This window comes from Oncorhynchus kisutch, linkage group LG3 (genome assembly GCF_002021735.2).
Source record: "Oncorhynchus kisutch isolate 150728-3 linkage group LG3, Okis_V2, whole genome shotgun sequence".
Classification (NCBI taxonomy): Eukaryota; Metazoa; Chordata; class Actinopteri; order Salmoniformes; family Salmonidae; genus Oncorhynchus; species Oncorhynchus kisutch.
In genome coordinates this window covers 8,864,744-8,886,137 of record NC_034176.2, presented here as the reverse complement: position 1 = coordinate 8,886,137, position 21,394 = coordinate 8,864,744, and the positions used below count along the sequence as shown (strand labels likewise).

The following is a 21,394-nucleotide window of genomic DNA, read 5'->3' as shown; positions in this document are numbered from 1 at the left end:
TGCTTCACGGTTGGGATGGTGTTCTTCGGCCTGCAAGCCTCCCCTTTTCCTCCAACATAACGATGGTCATTATGGCCAAACAGTTCTATTTGTTTCATCAAACCAGAGGACATTTCTCCAAAAAGTACGATCTTTGTCCCCATGTTCAGTTGCAAAACGGAGTCTGGCTTTTTTTTTTATGGCGGTTTTGGAGCAGTGGCTTTTTCCTTGCTGAGTGGCCTTTCATTTTACTGTGGATATAGATACTTTTGTATTACAGCACGCACACAGAGATACACCTGGTATTACAGAACGCACTCATATATCACCAATTAGTGTATGGGCAGTTTCACCACATAACAAGGCAAGATGACCGACATGGGCTAGTCTGCTAGTTCTATGGTAGCTTCAGTAGGAGAGCTGAACAAACCTTTTGAATCACAGGAAAAAGACCAACGACTGACTTATATTATTATTTTTAGAGATGGACTCTCCCTGCTGTTCTGTATTGTCATTTTGGGTTTTCAATTTGTGCATAATAGTCTTCAATCATGTTTTCAAATTGTCCGGTGCAAACCTAAAGATGGCGGAAGCAGAATATCATAACATTCCTCAACCTGTAGGTGTACTGTATCTGCACAGTGTATGGTAAACCATAATTGGTGATATATGTGTGTGTTCTGTAATACTAGGTGTATCTGTGTGTCTACGTGCTGTAATACTAGGTGTATCTCTGTGTGGGTGTGTGCGTGCTGTAATACTAGGTGTATCTCTGTGTGCGTTCTGTAATGCTAGGTGTGTGTGTGTGTGTGTGTGCTACGTGTCCTTGTCCCACTCTGTTTGATAAAGTGTGGACTTCCTTTTCAGTGTGGGGGGAGAGAAATATAACCACTCAGCAGATGAAACCAGTCAAGGTTTATGGCTGCAGTCAAAACACACCTCCATCTATCCTTCTAGAAATGAACCCTTCAGCTGCAGACTGCTGGTTCTCACTGTTCTCTCCTTCATTTAACCTTGTGTGTATTACATAGAAATGTCATTCTAGTTCTGTGGTGTGCTGTTTGACCTATGTCCGTCTATTAATATCACATGTAAACTGCAGATCAATTCATTTGGTAAGAGAAACATGAATACATGTATTGCTGAGTAAGTTTCAGTTAAATGTGTTTCTCTCAGAAGCTTCTGGAAGATGTAAACTCAGCAAAAATTAAAAGAAGAAACGTCCTCTTACTGTCAACTGCGTTTTATTTTCAGCAAACTTAACATGTGTAAATATTTGTATGGACATAACAAGATTGACCAACTGAGACATAAACTGGACAAATTCCACAGACATGTGACTAACAGAAAGGGACACATTATTCCATGAACAAAGAGGCGGGGGGTCAAAAGTAACAGTCAGTATCTTGTGTGGCTGCAATGTACTGCAGTGTATCTCCTCATTGACTGTACCAGATTTGCCAGTTCTTGCTGTGAGATGTTACTCCACTCTTCCACCAAGGCACCTGCAAGTTCCTGGACATTTCTTGGGGGGGAATGGCCCTAGCCCTCACCCTCCGATCCTACAGGTCCCAGATGTGCTAAATGGGATTGAGATCCGGGTTCTTCGCTGGCCAAGGCAGAACACTGACATTACGGTCTTGCAGGAAATCATGCACATAACGAGCAGTATGGCTGGTGGCATTGTCATGCTGGAGGGTCATGTCAGGATGAGCCTGCAGGAAGGGTACCACATGAGGGAGGAGGATGTCTTCTCTGTAACGCACAGCGTTGAGATTGCCTGCATTGACAACAAGCTCCGTCTGATGCTGCGACACACGGACCATGACGGACCCTCCACCTCCAAATTGATCCCGCTCCAAAACCGTGACTCGTCAGTGAAGAGCACTTTTTGCCAGTCCTGTCTGGTCCAGAAATGGTGGGTTTGTGCCCATAGGTGACGTTGTTGCCGGTGATGTCTGGTGAGGACCTTTCCTACAACAGGCCTACAAGCCCTCAGTCCAGCCTCTCTCAGCCTATTGCGGACAGTCTGAGCACTGATGGAGGGATTGTGCGTTCCTGGTGTAACTCAGTCAATTGTTGCCATCCTGTACCTGTCCCGCAGGTGTGATGTTCGGATGTACTGATCCTGTGCAGGTGTTGTTACACGTGGTCTGCCACTGTGAGGATGATCAGCTGTCCGTCCTGTCTCCCTGTTGCGCTGTTTTAGGCATCTCACAGTACAGACATTGCAATGTATTGCCCTGGCCACATCTGCAGTCCTTATGCCTCCTTGCATCATGCCTAAGGCACGTTCACGCAGATGAGCAGGGACCCTGGGCATCTTTCTTTTGGTGTTTTTCAGTAGAAAGGACTCTTAGTGTCCTAAGTTTTCATAACTGTGACCTTAATTGCCTACCGTCTGTAAGCTGTTAGTGTCTTAACGAGCGTTCCACAGGTGCATGTTCAGTCATTGTTTATGGTTCATTGTTCATTAGTTGTTTATAGTTCATTGAACAAGCATGGGAAAGTGTTTAAACCCTTTACAATGATCTGTGAAGTTATTTGGCTTTTTACAAATGATCTTTGAAAGACCAGGGTTCTGAAAAAATGACCAGGCCTATATCTAAACCGTTTGATCAATGCCCCAACCAAGAAATACCTACAACATGCTTTTCTGTTGAAGACCAACCAATCTCTGCTTGACTATCTCCCGGGCCTTCCTCATTGTTCAGACTGATACTGTATCCTCTTAGCACTTCCTTATTACCCGAGGCTCATTAACATGGTTGTACACACAACTGTATCATAGTCAGTTTCTCTCTACCACACTAGTTCCATCTAGTTTGTGAATGGAGGAAGTAGGTTACTCGATATAATTGTGGTGTTGGTTACATATTGTGTTTTTTAAATTTTATTTTTAGGATCACCATAAGCTATTGCTAGCGGCAGCTAGTCTTAATGGAGTCCAGTGTTGTAGGCTACATTAATTGGGCCAGTGGGTCCTGGTCCCGGGGACCCAAAGGGGTGCATAGTTCTTTATTTTTTTCACACCTGATTTCAAATAATCAAAGGGTTGGTGATAAGTTGATTAATGTGTTAGTACGAGGACTAAAATAACAATGAGTTCTTTGCGTCCCAGGAACAGGATTGCGAGAGTCTGACAGCCTATAGGTGTGGCTCTTGCTGTTGAAGGTTTCCACCGAGTGCAAGGTGTGTGTGTGTGTGTGTGTGTGTGTCACAACTCTACAGACAGTCGTGAAGGCTTCTACTTTATATTTTTTATTTTTTTAATTTAAAGCTTGGATTGTGTCCTTTCTCCCTACCCCCTCTGTGTGCCTCTAAACCAGTTAGGGGATTACCTGATCACCAGGATATCAGGTCAGCCCGTTTGCCACACTGACTACCTGGATTAACCTACCTGAGACACACACACGCTCATACCGGTTACCTGATTTATCAGACACTCTTACTGTAAGGCGCTAGGTAAAACTACACGGCACAGTTCATGGAAGTCCATTTTTGTTTTTCAATATATCAGCTATCGGCTAAATCAGTCCTAGTAATGAAGAACCGACAAGTGCAGAACACACAATAGCCAGCGAAAAGTGTGATTTGTGACAGGGTTATGGTTGCAGGCCGATGCTTGACATTGCTGGCATACTTGTTTTGCCACTTAAACAGGCTGCTGTTCACCTAAGTTAGCGTATGCTTCCCAGACAGCATTTTATTTTAGGTTTGTTTTGGTGTTTGGCAGGTGTTTTTTTTGTGGGGCTGTTTGAGCAAAAAAAAAATCCGGAGGCAAGCTGACGTTCGGTAACCGAACGTACTTGTACATTAAACACTTTTTTTTTTTCTCCCCAATTTCGTGATATCCAATTGGTAGTTAGTCTTGTCCCATTGCTGCAAATCCGTACGGACACGGGAGAGGCGAAAGTCGAGAGCTTGCATGCGGCCGGCCCGCCACAGGAGTCGCTAGAGCGCGATGGAACAAGGACATCCCAGCCGGGTCTGTAGTGACGCCTCTTGCACAGTGATGCACTGCCTTAGACCGCTGCTCCACTCGGAAGGCCCGTCGACGCCCCTTTGTCGGTGATTGGTCGACTGTAGGGAATCTTCAATCAAGTCTTTGTTTCTGCAAAAATGTATGTTTATGATGGATTTCTTGAGTTATCTTAGATTGATTTTGACTTTTGAAGAAGTGTTAGTGGGTACGCTGTTGATACGGTGTCTCAAGAGGGACAAATGAGTAATATTGCATTTTTTCCCCCTTTTTTTTCAAGCAGAGGTGTTTTAGGGAGTATGAGAGACACGGACTTGCACTTCACCTAGCCCAGTTCTGCTAGGAGCAAACTGAACCTATGTATGTGGACACCTTCTTTAGGCAGCGTACATATCACTGCTGATACCTGACCCCTGACCTGAGGCAGCACTCAAGCTGCTGGAGCTGTGTAGGACTCAACTAGGGCTTGCGTCCCAAATGGCACCCTATCCCTTACAGAGCGCTGGTCAAAAGTAGTGCACTATATAGGGGAAAGGGGTCCAAAGTAGTGCACTCTAGCTATCTGATTTTCACTCTTAATGGTTTCTTCCGGGGATGACTACCTATTCCTAGAATGAACGCCCCACAGGGTTATACGCTTTATTTTCCTGCTCTCTGTTCCACGACCTGTCCTTTTATCCTGCTCTCTGTTCCACGACCTGTCCTTTTATCCTGCTCTCTGTTCCACGACCTGTCCTTTTATCCTGCTCTCTGTTCCACGACCTGACCTTTTATCCTCCTCTCTGTTCCACGACCTGTCCTTAATCCAGTTCCATATGCTGCTGGTTTCTCTCCACCCTATGAAATTAGATTTGTGTCCTGGTGAGTCACAAGTAACAAGGGAGATGGCGTCCTGACTGAGAGGATTCATGAGTTATCGTAACATTGATCATTTGAATGCCCTCCACAATAAACCATCTCTTTCCTCTCTCCTTTCTCTCCTCTCTCTGTCGCTCTCTCAGGCTATCTACCCAATGGGATCCATGCGGTGGAGGCCATGTTGGCTGCGGCCAGCATCGGGGCCATCTGGTCGTCCACATCTGTGGACTTTGGAGTCAACGTAAGGATGACCTCGACTGCATTCCCCGTCCAGTCCACCACGACGCCCTGTTCCCCGTCCAGTCCACCACGACGCCCTGTTCCCCGTCCAGTCCACCACGACGCCCTGTTCCCCGTCCAGTCCACCACGACGCCCTGTTCCCCGTCCAGTCCACCACGACGCCCTGTTCCCCGTCCAGTCCACCACGACGCCCTGTTCCCCGTCCAGTCCACCACGACGCCCTGTTCCCCGTCCAGCCCACCACGACGCCCTGTTCCCCGTCCAGCCCACCACGACGCCCTGTTCCCCGTCCAGCCCACCACGACGCCCTGTTCCCCGTCCAGCCCACCACGACGCCCTGTTCCCCGTCCAGCCCACCACGACGCCCTGTTCCCCGTCCAGCCCACCACGACGCCCTGTTCCCCGTCCAGCCCACCACGACGCCCTGTTCCCCGTCCAGCCCACCACGACGCCCTGTTCCCCGTCCAGCCCACCACGACGCCCTGTTCCCCGTCCAGCCCACCACGACGCCCTGTTCCCCGTCCAGTCCACCACTTTTGACCACGGGGAAGTGAGGGAGAGGGTATGAGAGGGTCTAGGTCAGCAGTCCTGGTTAATGGGCAGGTGAGGGAGAGGGTATAAGAGGGTCTAGGTCAGCAGTCCTGGTTAATGGGCAGGTGAGGGAGAGGGTATAAGAGGGTCTAGGTCAGCAGTCCTGGTTAATGGGCAGATGAGGGTTTCCTCTAATTTAGGAATAGTAATGACTCCTGGGGGGGAGGGGTGTTAGTTAGCTCTGTTATGGCCCCTAGTTGGATATACAGTACTTTTGGGACTCTCTGTGTGATCTTTTACTGCCCCCTTGTGGCGAAAACAGTATTTCAACACCAAGCAGTGTAGCACATCAGCATCGTCAAAATGCACGTTCGATATGGCTTGTATGTAAAACTAAAGAGAAAGTCTTGTCTATTTGTAGTGTTTCACTGCCGTTTCGGATGATTTGGATCACAGTTCCCTAGCTGACTTGTGTGGAATAGGAATTTCCAGGTGAACAAGGAAGAGCACTTGTTGATAATATCAAGAAGAAATTACTAGTTTGCAAACAGGGAGAACAATATCCCAGACAGGAGCAGAGAATGTCTGGTTGGCCTTCTCTGAGGAGAACATATTTAAATCTTATTTCAAAGTAGGTTAAGCTAGTTTACTTTAAAAAATATATATATATTTAAACTCTTAATGCTTTGTGGAGAACAGTAAAAATGGCCCCAGTCATTATCACATTGGTTGCTGTAGCTTCGTTCACCTCAGGCGATCTACAAACACACAGCCTATTAGCTATATGATTAGCCGCTACCCATTAACTCCGCACCAGGATTAAAAACTATAATTGAATAAGTTCACAGGGATCTGTTTGCAGAAAGTTGTTTTTTAAAAGCATTTTCTTTACAAAACTTTTTTTCTATTTCTACAGCTAATATTTCTGCACATTTTGCCATAGATGATAATATTAACATGGCATAAGCTGAGTGAGAGTGACTAACTAAATCTGTGGGGGCACCCTGGAGGTCAGGGGGCACCCAGTGCCTGGTTTTGAATTTTTCCATGATAGCTGGTCAAATTAGCTGGTCAAATTAGTCTAGCCAAATTAGTCTAGCCAATCTACATTTAAAAAAAATATATATATTTTATATATATATATATATATATATATATATATATATATATATATATATATATATATATATATATATATATATATATATATATATATATATATATATATATATATATATATATATAATTTTTTTTACTAACATGGTCTAATTGGGGTGACTTTTCTTTGAGTGACAGTGGGGAAATACTTATGCACCTTGTGTATTCTAACTGTCAACAGGAAGTTGAAAACCAGACTTATTTCCTCATGTATCTACGGCCCAGTTGGTACTGTATGTATGCTCCGTGCTCTAGAAACCCTTTGACTAATGTCCATACTGAGGACCACATTAAACTCAGTGTTACTGTAGTGTCCATACTGAGGACCACATTAATCTCTGTGTGACTGTAGTGTCCATACTGAGGACCACATTAAACTCAGTGTTACTGTAAAGTCCACATTAGAAACCAGTGTAATCAATGTCATCCTCTGGGGTTCTTTTTTAATTTTACGTTTAACTGTATGAATAGTTTTTCCCAAAAATGTATCCATTGTCTCTGTGCTCTCTCCGTCTCTCTCTGTCTCTGTGCTCTCTCCGTCTCAGGGTGTGTTGGACAGGTTCTCTCAGATCCAGCCAAAACTCATCTTCTCAGTTGCAGCGGTGGTGTACAACGGCAAACAGCACGACCACATGGAGAAACTACACAGTGTGGCCAAAGGTAGTGCAATGCCTTGTTTCTGGGTCCTTTGTGTGGTTTGTTAGTATTGGGGTGTATAATGTCACTACCACGGTCTGTTCATAGGACTGCCCGATCTCCAGAAGGTGGTTGTCATTCCCTACGTACGAAGCAAACAAGACACTGATCTTTCCAGGATCCCTAATAGGTGTGTATTTCTGACTGAGTCAGATTGACCCTTTTATGGGAGCTGGTCAAACGTAGTGCTCTAATATAGGACATAAGGTGCAGTTTGGGACGTACTTTCTGTGTTTCCTCGTTTACCTAATGTGAAGTGTTTGTGGTATGTTAATTTCCTGCAATATAACTAATACTCTTGCAGTCTCTCCCACTTGGGCTAAACATTTATCTGAGTTGTCTTTTTTTAACCTCTTCCTGTTTTTACTCTTTTCCCATGTCTACATCTCTTCTTTTTCTCTCCCTCCCAGTGTGTATTTGGATGACTTTTTGGCCACAGGGAAGGAGGGGGACCAGGCCCCTCAGCTGGAGTTTGAGCAGCTGTCTTTCTCTCACCCCCTGTTTATCATGTACTCCTCTGGGACCACCGGATCCCCCAAGTGTATGGTGCACTCGGCAGGGGTAAGATACAGCTGTCTCTCTGATACCAACGCACGCATATGGCTGCTGGGTCAGACCTCATCTGTACACACTTCTGTCACCCACATCACACTGAACTCCAACAGACATTGGAACACAAAGTAGGATTCCGAAAATAAATAACATTCCAGAAGAAATGCCAAAGCAACTATCCTGCATTGTTGGGTGAATCACCGTGTGACTTTTTAAAACGTTATTATTTCTAAATTAAAACAACATCCTTGCTACAAATTCCATATAGGCCACAACACTGCCCTGGTTTCTTCCACCAGATGGCAGCAACTGTCCATCAGACAAACTTTACCCATTTTTTTTGTTTTTTTGTGTGTTTGTCACATAAAGGCCTGTTTTTATAGAGGTGCATTAATCTGAGCATAAGTGTGATCTATGTTTTATTAGGGATCAGTTCTGTACACAGGGAAATAAACTGTAGACAACACCATTTAAATGGATGGAATAAGGCTGGATTAGATGAATGTGGATGGTGTTATGGCGAGCTGTTTAAAAACACTGGAGTGTACTGTATGTCTAATTCACAATCATTTAGCCTTCAAGGGGGGGAAAAAATTGACATTTCCTGCCCCCCCCCCCACTAAGTTCACTTGTTAGTTCAGACATCCGTGTGTGTTTGAGGGTTTCGACACCACTTTTAGCTTCTCTCGGTCTCCTTCCCTCTGCGTCCTCTTTCCTTGCATTGTACAATTTCCTCTTCGTTCTCTCTCGCTGTCTTTCCCTCCTCTCCACCCCTTCTCCAGATAATTAGATAGTTATGCAGCATTCGACTCTGGTGGTGCCCGCCAGCACAGGCAATTAAACTGGCACTAGAGGCACCTTGTTAGGCTTTGTTAGGAATGCTGTCAAACCCAAACATCGCCCGCTATGGAAACAAGAGAAGAGGCATGGCATCTCTCTCACAAATCAGGCATCTGAGCACGCTCTCCGCATACACTTCTCATCCCGCTCTCCTCATCTTGCAATTACTTACCCCCCCCCCTCCGGCTCCAACGGCCCTGGCACTCACACAGTCACTTAAACGCCAAAAGTCCTTCTGCCAATGCACACTTAGATTAGAGACAGAGGGGTCCCGTTGTGTCAGGGATGTCAACTTTATTTTTTTCTTCCTCAGGCTAGCATAAGGACAATGTAGGAACGTTGAGGGCTGCACTGACATCATTATTAGTTAGCCTATTTTCCCAGACTGGGACATTTAGGCTACACACTGAAAAATATAATTGAAAAAAATATCTAAATTTCCATAATTTGACTAAACGATGCCAACGATCTCTTTGTTTTAAGGAAAGAAAGACTTTGACGTGTTTGTCAAAATATATTGGAATGTTCAGGAAAGGAAAATCAACATGTCGAGACACTCTCAGGCAATCTTGGTTGGATGCACGTGGTACGTTTTATGTAGTAGAAAAGTGAACTAGCGACTTTGGAGAGGTGCCTCTCAGTCCAGGGCCTATACAGAGCTGATCTACTGTAGGGTCAGTTCTGAGAGCGGTGCCTCTAAGTCCAGGGCCTGTAGAGGGCTGATCTACTGTAGGGTCAGTTTAGCCTTTTAGATCATAATGAACCAGATGATATGGACAAGACACCTCATTCTAGATCAGCACTCCTACTGGACCAGGGGTTAGTGCATGGGTTATAAAACTTTTCAAACACGCCCTCCTCTCCTATATAAAGCCTTGACGACAATAAACCTCAGAGGATGATGGTCCAATGTCAGAATGGTTCAGATGATAACTACAGAATGAAGCCAACATCAGCGTGAGCTTTGGTTGCGAATGGTATGAACTTTGAACTCTTATTCACTACAGAAGTGATAACTCCCAGCCGTTGAGTTAGCAACAGCAGCTGCAAATGAGGGTTAGGAAGGAACAGACAAGTATCCCATCTATCACACAACAACGTTACTACAACGTATCCAATTGACCACCAGAGACTTTCTTCAAAGGACAAAGTACTCGGTTTGGCAACACGGCCTTCCATCTACCACCAACCTACTGAAGCGCAGCTCAGAGTAAATATTTATTGCATTTTCCTTTTCCAAATGGGCGGTCATTTAGAATGCATCAGATACTGTATTTACGATAGCACCGCTTCTTCCTTTGTTCCTCAGTCTTCCCGCTCGTTCACTCAAACCCAGACCCTTTTCTTTTGTGTAACAAGCTGTCATATCTGTTCCGCCCGCTAGGGACGTTTTCCTTTATGACGTAATTTGTAATCCAGTTATGATTTAATTATTTGTATGTGTGTTAGGTATTTAGCAAATAAATAATTAAACCCAATTTTGTATTGCTGATTCAACATGTTAGCCAGGGTTCATGCAGATATCTGAAAGTTGTAAATTCTTAGTTGAGACTGAATTAAGATGACGATTAAGATCGACTGCTATTGATGTAAAATATTACTAGGTCTTTAAGAGTTTATTCGGAAGATAACAGCTCTATAAATATTATTTTGGGGTGCCCCGACTCTAGTTAATTACATTTACATGATTAGCTCAATCGGGTAATATTAATTACGGCAAAATTATTTTATAGAATAGCATGTCATATCACTTAATCCGGCATAGCCAAAGACTCAACAGTTGGGATGGTGTTCTTCGGCTTGCAAGCCTCCCCCTTTTCCTCCAAACATAACCATGGTCATTATGGCCAAACGGTTCTATTTTTGTTTCGTCAAACCAGAGGACATTTCTCCAAAAGTACGATCTTTGTCCCCATGTTCAGTTGCAAAATGTAGTCTGGCTTTGTTATGGCAGTTTTGGAGCAGTGGTTTCTTCCTTGCTGAACGGCCTTTCAGGTTATGTCGAAATAGGACTCGTTTTACTGTGGATTTTGATACTTTTGTACCTGTTTCCTCCAGCATCTTCTCAGGGTCCTTTTTTGTTATTCTGGGATTGATTTGCACTTTTCGCACCAACGTACATTCATCTCCAGGAAACAGAACGCGTCTCCTTCCTGAGCGGTATGACAGCTGTGTGGTCCCATGGTGTTTATACTTGCGTACTATTGTTTGTACAGATGAATGTGGTACCTTCAGGCGTTTGGAAATTGCTCCCAAGGATGAACCAGACTTGTGGAGGTCTACAATTTTTTTTTTTTCTTCTGTGGTCTTGGCTGATTTTCTTTTGATTTTCCCATGATGTCAAGCAAAGAGGCACTCAGTTGGAAGGTAGGCCTTGAAATACATCCACAGGTACACCTCCAATTGACTCGAATTATGTCAGTTAGCCTATCAGAAGCTTCTAAAGCCATGACGTAATTTTCTGGACATTTCCAAGCTGTTCAAAGGCACAGTCAACTTCTGACTCACTGGAATTGTGATACAGTGAATTATAAGTGTAATAATCTGTCTGTAAACAATTATTGGAAAAATGACTCTTGTCATGCACAAAGTAGATGTCCTAACCGACTTGCCAAAACTAAAGATTGTTAACAAGAAATTTGTGGAGTGGTTGAAAAACGAGTCTTAATGACTCCAATCTAAGTGTATGTGAACTTCCGACTTCAACTGTAGGTGTCATCTAAAATTGTGTGCGTATTTGGTTGATGCTGGACGGACCGGTTCCGGTCCAGCCACACTAGTCAGATGAAGCTAGCCAGCTGCTTATAACGTTAGCTTGGGGCAACAGGGTTAGGTAGCTGGCAAACTTCTTTAGTTTGTTATTTAGCTTAGGGCTGTCCCTAACTTTAAAAATCTATATATTAATCAACTGACAGTCGTCTGACCAATTGATTGGTTGAAAGAACCATTTTCAAATGTGTATTTTTCCATACAGTGCATTCCTAAAATATTCAGACCCCTTTTTCCACATTTTGTTACGTTACAGCCTTATTCTAAAATATATTTTTTAAAGTCCTCATCAATATATGTCCAATACCCCATAATGACAAAGCGGAAACAGGTTTTTAGAAATGTTTGACTTAACTATTCTGACCCTGAGCTCCGTTGCATCCTGTTTACATTGATCAGATCTTCAGATGTTTATTTAGCTTGATTTCAATCCACCTGTGTTAAATTTAATTGATTGGACATGATTTGGAAAGGCACACAACCATGAGGTCAAAGGAATTGTCCGTAGAGCTCCGAGACAGGATTGTGCCGAGGCACATCCCTACAGTGAAGCATCATGCTGTGGGGATGTTTGACCAGGATCAAGGGTAAGATGAACGAAGCAAAGTACAGAGATCCTTGATGAAAACCTGCTCCAGAGCAATCAGGACCTAACTGTTTGATTAAAATAACTAAGACAAACAAATGACTCGAGGGAGCCAGAGGTCAAGATGACCAGGGGGGGGGGGGGGAATATATATATATCTCTGTCACTCATCATGTTAACTCTGTCTCTCTCCTCCCCTGTAGGGGACGCTTATCCAGCATCTAAAAGAGCACGTTCTCCATGGCAACGTGACCAGCAGTGATGTCATCATCTACTACACCACGGTGAGTCATCTTGTCAGATCAAAACGTCTTCCTGTCGTCGCTAAAACCACAAGTTGACAAAACATCCCATTTATAACCTGATCAAGTCAACACAAAACGTCCCAATGACCCCCCCCCCCCCCCCAAAAAAAAGAGGTATTCGCAACCTGTTTTGCCAGTCCGAATACAGGTTGACAAGTAACTAACCAATCAGACAGTGGTGTTTTTTTTGTTTTTTTTTACTTCAAAGACCACAAACACACAGGATGCTAAAGTTAGAATCCTATTTGTCAAGTGGTTGAAAACCTTTGGGGAAAGGTCAAGACTGATGAAAAGTGCAACCTCGCCGCAATGTAATTGACAGCCACGTACTGACAGAGGTACCAGAGAAATCACAGTGGAATTCATTCCTTACACATAGAAGGGTAGCAACATTTTATTTTTTTACAGAACAGATGCAATCACGTACGTCACACACACATACACCACAAATATGCTCTCTTTTGCATTCCTACCATGGGCCTATGAGGGTGGGATGCAGAGGGAAGCCTGGGTGTTTCCTGACGGTCCCTTCCCCTCTTGTTTCCATCAGACGGGCTGGATGATGTGGAACTGGCTGGTGACGTCGCTGGCCATAGGGGCCTCTGTGGTTCTGTACGACGGCTCACCTCTCATGCCCACACCCAATGTCCTCTGGGACCTTGTGGACCAATTGGGGTGAGTCTAATCTTTACCAACTTCCCTAACTAAATACGTATGTTGGGAAAATAGGGGATACGAGCGAACAATTCTTCTGATGTGCTGTTTTTTTTCCACGGGGAGGTCTGCACCTGGCATTTGTGGCATCTATCACATTATGGAACGAGTTCATCTGGCCCATAGGGCAGAGACGATGAAAAATCCACATAGCAGGGCCTTTCCATTCGCATTATATCAAACATCTCAACACTTCTCCCCCTGAACCAAATCCAGTAGCCGTTCTGAGATCAGGGGAGGAAGGATGACAGTTAAGGATGGCATTACCTAGACCAGTGTTTCCCAACCCAGTCCTCAGGGCCTGCCCGACATTCAACAATATTTAAATGATGTACAAATATTTGTTCTGTTAGTTCTATTCTGCCACAAGCTCACCTGATTCATGATTTAGTTGATTAGATAAATTGGGTGTGGTTGTGCTGAAAAGACCCATAGGGGGAATTGCTCGGGGGGGATGACGTTAGTGCTTACCAACTTACTGCATGTAGCAGCCCACTCAGGTCCCCAGTGTCTGCACCAGTACCCTCTAGGTTGAGCTTCCCCTTCCCCCAATCCTAACTTTAACCATTAGTAGGGAAATGATTCAACTGACCATGATCTGCAATCTAGGGCAAACTTCACCCTGGAGCGAAGAGGGAAGGTGGGCTGTTAGCTGGCAGTTACCGTGGAGACTGACAAGCCTGTAAACCAAATGGGAGGTGTGGTGGGTGACATTTATTTAAACGATGTTGAGAGTGGGATGAAAACAACTTGGATTCCACAAGGCTGCAGGCAAGATTATTTTGGGTTTTATTGATTCATCCTTGGGAATCATTCCTCGTCTAGGTATATGTAATAGTAGTCGCCTGTTGAGACTCCCCTCAGAACACGTGTGTGTGTGTGTGTACACACCTAATCCTGTGTCTTGGATGGGATGAAGCGGCCCCTTGTTTTCTCATTGTGTTCCCACCACTGTTCCCCCTCAAAGGGGGGAAAAAAAAAAAAAAAAACTGTTATAAAAATATCTAGTTGTAGCAGCCACTGGTGTACTGCAGGACGTTCAGGCCTACGCACACCAACCCATTTGATGTACATGCAGCCTGTATGAAACATCCTCACACTCGTAGTTTATACATTATTATACATATCAAATGAGCCCCTAGTCTGCTTTATCTTTAGTGAGGGACCACTAGACTCTGGGGGTTAATCCAGACCTCTTTAGCGAGGGACCACTAGACTCTGGGGGTTAATCCAGACCTCTTTAGCGAGGGACCACTAGACTCTGGGGGTTAATCCAGACCTCTTTAGCGAGGGACCACTAGACTCTGGGGGTTAATCCAGACCTCTTTAGTGAGGGACCACTAGACTCTGGGGGTTAATCCAGACCTCTTTAGCGAGGGACCACTAGACTCTGGGGGTTAATCCAGACCTCTTTAGCGAGGGACCACTAGACTCTGGGGGTTAATCCAGACTTCTTTAGCGAGGGACCACTAGACTCTGGGGGTTAATCCAGACCTCTTTAGCGAGGGACCACTAGACTCTGGGGGTTAATCCAGACCTCTTTAGCGAGGGACCACTAGACTCTGGGGGTTAATCCAGACCTCTTTAGCGAGGGACCACTAGACTCTGGGGGTTAATCCAGACCTCTTTAGCGAGGGACCACTAGACTCTGGGGGTTAATCCAGACCTCTTTAGCGAGGGACCACTAGACTCTGGGGGTTAATCCAGACCTCTTTAGCGAGGGACCACTAGACTCTGGGGTTAATCCAGACCTCTTTAGCGAGGGACCACTAGACTCTGGGGGTTAATCCAGACCTCTTTAGCGAGGGACCACTAGACTCTGGGGGTTAATCCAGACCTCTTTAGCGAGGGACCACTAGACTCTGGGGGTTAATCCAGACCTCTTTAGCGAGGGACCACTAGACTCTGGGGGTTAATCCAGACCTCTTTAGCGAGGGACCACTAGACTCTGGGGGTTAATCCAGACCTCTTTAGCGAGGGACCACTAGACTCTGGGGGTTAATCCAGACCTCTTTAGCGAGGGACCACTAGACTCTGGGGGTTAATCCAGACCTCTTTAGCGAGGGACCACTAGACTCTGGGGTTAATCCAGACCTCTTTAGCGAGGGACCACTAGACTCTGGGGGTTAATCCAGACCTCTTTAGCGAGGGACCACTAGACTCTGGGGGTTAATCCAGACATTTTGGCTGCTCTTCATCCTACCTTCCTCTGTTCTTCCTCTTCTGCATCCATCTATATTCCTCATGTTTTCCTGATTATGGTTGTCCAAAGAGGTATCTCAGACTTTGTGGTCGTCTGAGTGTTGAACACTATCTTGAAATGCTGGAAAGCAGCAGCAACAACAAAAATGAAAAAAATACCCTTTTTTATTTAGGCAGGGTGACTCATTGAGACCAATGTCTATTTTTCAAGGGAGCAAATGGTTAAAAAAATGAACTAGGCCAAGTCTGTTTAGAACACATTCTTATTTACGACGGCCTAGGAACAGTGGGTTAACTGCCTTGTTCAGGGGCAGAAGGACAGATTTTTAACTTGTCAGCTCGGGGATTCGATCTAGCAACCTTTCGGTTACTGGCCCAACGCTCTTTTTTTATGACAAGACCAGCAGCAATTAGGTCCTCTACCAACAATCTGTATTGGTGGCTGGCATGTGAGAGCCACATTTTCCTTGCAGATGAAATCACAACATGTCATCTTTTTTGACTAACCTTATCATCGAGTTACCTTCACGAGCAAAGTTGCTCTCGAGTCGATTCCCAAATGTTAGCTCTCTCGCTCTGTAACTCCCTGTCCTCCCCATCCCGCTTTGTGACCTGTTGGTAGGTTGTTTGGGGATTGTCAGGAAGGTTGTCAATGGGTTCTCTGATACATGGTGCCTGTCTGAGGAATTGAGAGAGCAGGAGGAGACCTCTAGGAGGAGCTCGCACTACATAAATGGCTGATCATTGATTTCCCATGGACAGAGACTGTTCAGCTGTGCAAAAAGATCCCAATGAAGCACTCATTCAGGCAGCCCACTCTAAAAACAATCCCCTTTTTTTAATATCTCTCCCATTGAATGGTGGAAGTAGATGGTAAAACAGGGTCGATACATGCGATTGTCTTCCTCTTGTATTCTACCTGAATGAGAAGAGGAACAGAAGGGCGGGTGCGTGTAGTCGAGGACAAAGGAGAGCGTTGTTCCTCTTCAGCGGAGTCCCTTTGTTTCTCAGTCTGATGGATTTCCCGGGCAAAATTAGCCTGGTTTCTTATTCAACACTGGACAGTGTCCGCGTGGAGCGCACATACCGACCTACACAGAGGACTTGTTGGTCTACAATACCAGGTGCCGTTGGAATGACTGTTTCTGTAATCTCATGGAAACGCGTGCAGCGCTGTAATAAAATACCAGACTAGGCCCTAGTTTTGCAGTGGAGTGAATGCCATACGCCCAGTTAGCCTGCTGCATACAGTGGTTCCCTCTTTTAAAAGTTGAGAGCTTACGCCGCGGGACTTGGAGGTAATTCGTGGTTTAGTACGGTACCCTGCGTCACCATTTCTTTGCTCCAGACCACCACAAGGGGGAGTTAGATCACTGATTTATGATTTTGGGTCCTATTGTGTCTCTGACAATGAATGGGCGACATACACCTAAATAGAAACTGATAATTGTGCATGACTTCAGTATTACTTAGTGTAACAGTTTCAGTAAGGTTTTTATTCTTTAATTTTGTTAGGATTATTTTGGTTTTACTGTAGCCCACTCCTGATCAGTCATGTTGTACAGTGCCTGAGTGGCCCTACGGTCTAAGACACTACATAACAGTGTCTTCCTACAGATGCTGGTTCAATACCATGCTGGCCTTGACCGGGAGACCCATGAGATGACTGTCGATTTTTGGTTTCTCTCCCTCTAAAAACAGAAATAAATAATTCTAAATAACAAACTGGCTTTATTTACAAATTAGTAACAATGTCTCACCCCATGTTCAAAAATGGCCTTTTTTCACTCGTATGTTAGTTGAAAACCAAAAATGTGTATCTTTTAAACAAAGCGATTTATTAATTTAGAATTATATAAAAGCCCGTTGGATATTCTCACAGATCCTGTTATTAGCAGGACAATATATATTGGTCATGGCTCCCAAGTGGCGCACAATGGGATTGCCTTGCAGTTCTCCAGCTGTATCCACTGAAAGTGTTCAAGGCACGGGGGCAGGGGGCACGGGATGGGCCTCAGAGCCGCGCACAGAAGACGTACCTAGCCCATGGGGAAGGACCCCCACCCCGCCACAATAGCAACACTTCAAGGGGCATTGCATTAATAATTGCGCTGACTAAGGAAACGTTCCCTCTGTTCTTAGTGCCAGTCTGCACATTCAAACTAAAACAATATAACTAATAATGGCATCTTTATGCTTTAATAAAATAATGATAAAAATAGTCTTTCAAAATGCAAATGTTAATTTAGTTATGGAACCATAATGAATTACTATGGGAATAAATATCACTTAATTACAGAAATATCCTCCGATCCTCTTTATGTAATTATTGGCGGAGAGTCACGTCATATTTTTCGATATACTGTAGGCCTACCTTAGGTGACACGAGTCTCTCTAGTGTTGAGTAATGTGCTGTTAAAAGTGGTGTAGGTGTTATTTAATTAAAGAGAATATTGAAGTCAGAAGCAATATGATTTATTTAATTAGCAAGTCAGTTAAGAACAAATTATTTACAAATTATTTACAAGGACAGACTTCCTCCCTGTCGGGGAATTGAACCCCGGTCTCCCGCAGGACACTGGATTCTTTAGCTAAATAGACCAGCCTTCACGTTGTCCTCCCAACCTTCACGTTGTACAGTGCCATCTTTTCTGTTCCATCCTAACAGAAACCCAGAGGCTTTCTTTCTATTCCATGGAATAGAAACACCATAAAATGAATCTAATGAATTAAACATAATACTAATATATATCTATATCTAATAATATATATAATAATATATATATATCTCTATCTCACAGACAACCAGTCAAGTCCCCCTCCCCAATTGGGAAATTGAACCCCGGTCTCCCGCGTGCTCGCAATCCCAAGTACAGCCATTATTGAAGCCTACCAAATGCTTTTCAAAGATGCCCTCTGGTGGTCAAACTAGCACTCACTAGCATTAATGGTACCGTAAATAACATTCTGTGGCACCGTTCAAGCTACGCCTCAACTTTTAAAGGAGGAACAACCGTATCATGTCCTAATGAGGTGACGGGTGTATTGTTGGCATATACAGTGCATGGTCTTAAAACAAGTGTAAGCTAGTAATGATATTTAAATACACACAATATAAAAATCCATTGAGTCGTATTGCTTAAGGCAACTATTTGGCCAATATTAAGGGCTCAATATAGTTTGTTCTAATGATGGTTTGTTGTTGAAACATCATGGCTCATAGCTCTCCCAGGGGCATTGATGTGCAGTGAGTGTGCGAAATGCACTCTACAAATTTTAAATATTATTATTGATGTGTACAGCTGGGTGTTTAGTGAAGCGAACAGCGCCATCTAAAGGTTACAGGTGAAAGGTCAGGCCCAAACACAGCTGGCTTTATATCATTATTCTGCCATAAACTACCTTCTTCTGCCCATAAAATATCCAAATAAATGTTGTATAATGTATGGCTGCTTTTATCTAAAATTACTATATACAGCGCCTTCAGGAGGTATTCAGAGCCCTTGACTTTTGCCACATTTTGTTGTTCCTGCCTGATTTTAAAGTAAATTGAATTTGAGATTGTTTTCTCACTGGTCTACACACAATACCTCAATGTCAAAGTGGAATTATGTTTTTTTTAAACAAATTTGATAAGAAATGAAAAGCTGAAATGTCTTAAGTATTCAACCCCTTTTGTTATGGCAAGCCTAAATAAGTTCAGTAAACATTTTTCTTAACAATTCACATAAGTGATTTTAAATTTTATATAATAACTACCCCAGCTCTAAGGTCCACTCTGACATATATTTCTTAATCCATTCCTTACGTATATGTTGTTGATAGTGTTCGATATTACTGCACTGTCGGAGTTAGAAGCATATTGCTATACATCTGCTGAACACGTATGATATTACTGCACTGTCGGAGTTAGAAGCATATTGCTATACATCTGCTGAACACGTATGATATTACTGCACTGTCTGAGTTAGAAGCATATTGCTACACATCTGCTGAACACGTATGATATTACTGCACTGTCGGAGTTAGAAGCATATTGCTACACATCTGCTGAACACGTATGATATTACTGCACTGTCGGAGTTAGAAGCATATTGCTATACATCTGCTGAACACGTATGATATTACTGCACTGTTGGAGTTAGAAGCATATTGCTATACATCTGCTGAACACGTATGATATTACTGCACTGTCGGAGTTAGAAGCATATTGCTACACATCTGCTGAACACGTATGATATTACTGCACTGTCGGAGTTAGAAGCATATTGCTACACATCTGCTGAACACGTATGATATTACTGCACTGTCGGAGTTAGAAGCATATTGCTATACATCTGCTGAACACGTATGATATTACTGCACTGTCGGAGTTAGAAGCATATTGCTATACATCTGCTGAACACGTATGATATTACTGCACTGTCGGAGTTAGAAGCATATTGCTACACATCTGCTGAACACGTATGATATTACTGCACTGTCGGAGTTAGAAGCATATTGCTATACATCTGCTGAACACGTATGATATTACTGCACTGTCGGAGTTAGAAGCATATTGCTACACATCTGCTGAACACGTATGATATTACTGCACTGTCGGAGTTAGAAGCATATTGCTACACATCTGCTGAACACGTATGATATTACTGCACTGTCGGAGTTAGAAGCATATTGCTATACATCTGCTGAACACGTATGATATTACTGCACTGTCGGAGTTAGAAGCATATTGCTACACATCTGCTGAACACGTATGATATTACTGCACTGTCGGAGTTAGAAGCATATTGCTATACATCTGCTGAACACGTATGATATTACTGCACTGTCGGAGTTAGAAGCATATTGCTACACATCTGCTGAACACGTATGATATTACTGCACTGTCGGAGTTAGAAGCATATTGCTACACATCTGCTGAACACGTATGATATTACTGCACTGTCGGAGTTAGAAGCATATTGCTACACATCTGCTGAACACGTATGATATTACTGCACTGTCGGAGTTAGAAGCATATTGCTACACATCTGCTGAACACGTATGATATTACTGCACTGTCGGAGTTAGAAGCATATTGCTACACATCTGCTGAACACGTATGATATTACTGCACTGTCGGAGTTAGAAGCATATTGCTATACATCTGCTGAACACGTATGATATTACTGCACTGTCGGAGTTAGAAGCATATTGCTACACATCTGCTGAACACGTATGATATTACTGCACTGTCGGAGTTAGAAGCATATTGCTACACATCTGCTGAACACGTATGATATTACTGCACTGTCGGAGTTAGAAGCATATTGCTACACATCTGCTGAACACGTATGTGACTTGACTTGTCTTAACTTTGTAACATTTTTATTCTGTCATTATGTGGATGGTTGAGGGGAGAAAAATCTGTTTCATCCATTTTGAATTCAGGCTGTAACATAATAAATTGTGGAATAAGTCAAGAGGTAACTATACTGTTATCATGGATGATCAGTCCTTGCATCCATAGCTCTGTTTGAGTGGTTAAATTTTCCCTCAGCTTTTTACCAAAATAGGGGCAGATATTTTTGGAAAACTAGATTAATCTGATTACAATATTTTTGCTGGAATTGTAACTGATTAGTTAGATGTTTTTGTTATCAGATTACATGTAGTCAGTTACTCCCCAATCCTGTCTGTATGGAGGAACGGTCTAAGATCCTTCACAATGTTTTCCAACTAATAACACATTATAGAAAAAGGCTGTGCCATTATCCTCGCAAGGAGAGGAATTGAAAACGGGTGTCAAATGTTTACCCCAATTTCTTTTTTGTTAATTTATTTTATAATAAACAATGACTTGTTAAACCAGAAACATTAAACAATTATATTAGTATAAGTTAAAATAATCTCAAGCTTTTTTTTCATACAATATAGCTCAGTATTTTATACATTAATTTTTGCTCTTTATCAAAAGTGTCAATCATTTCTGGCCCCTC

The 21,394-nt window shown here is 43.4% G+C and overlaps 1 protein-coding gene across 1 annotated transcript in view; it reads left to right on the top strand.

The window, feature by feature from the left end:
- aacs (acetoacetyl-CoA synthetase) overlaps positions 1 to 21,394 on the top strand; it is a 50,413-nt gene that overhangs the window by 6,801 nt on the left and 22,218 nt on the right. Inside the window, exons 5-10 of the mRNA XM_020467303.2 lie at positions 4,963 to 5,060; positions 7,295 to 7,409; positions 7,494 to 7,575; positions 7,856 to 8,006; positions 12,396 to 12,476; positions 13,048 to 13,172. Of these exons, the coding sequence (XP_020322892.1) occupies positions 4,963 to 5,060; positions 7,295 to 7,409; positions 7,494 to 7,575; positions 7,856 to 8,006; positions 12,396 to 12,476; positions 13,048 to 13,172 (652 nt within the window). The remainder of the gene's footprint in view (positions 1 to 4,962; positions 5,061 to 7,294; positions 7,410 to 7,493; positions 7,576 to 7,855; positions 8,007 to 12,395; positions 12,477 to 13,047; positions 13,173 to 21,394) is intronic.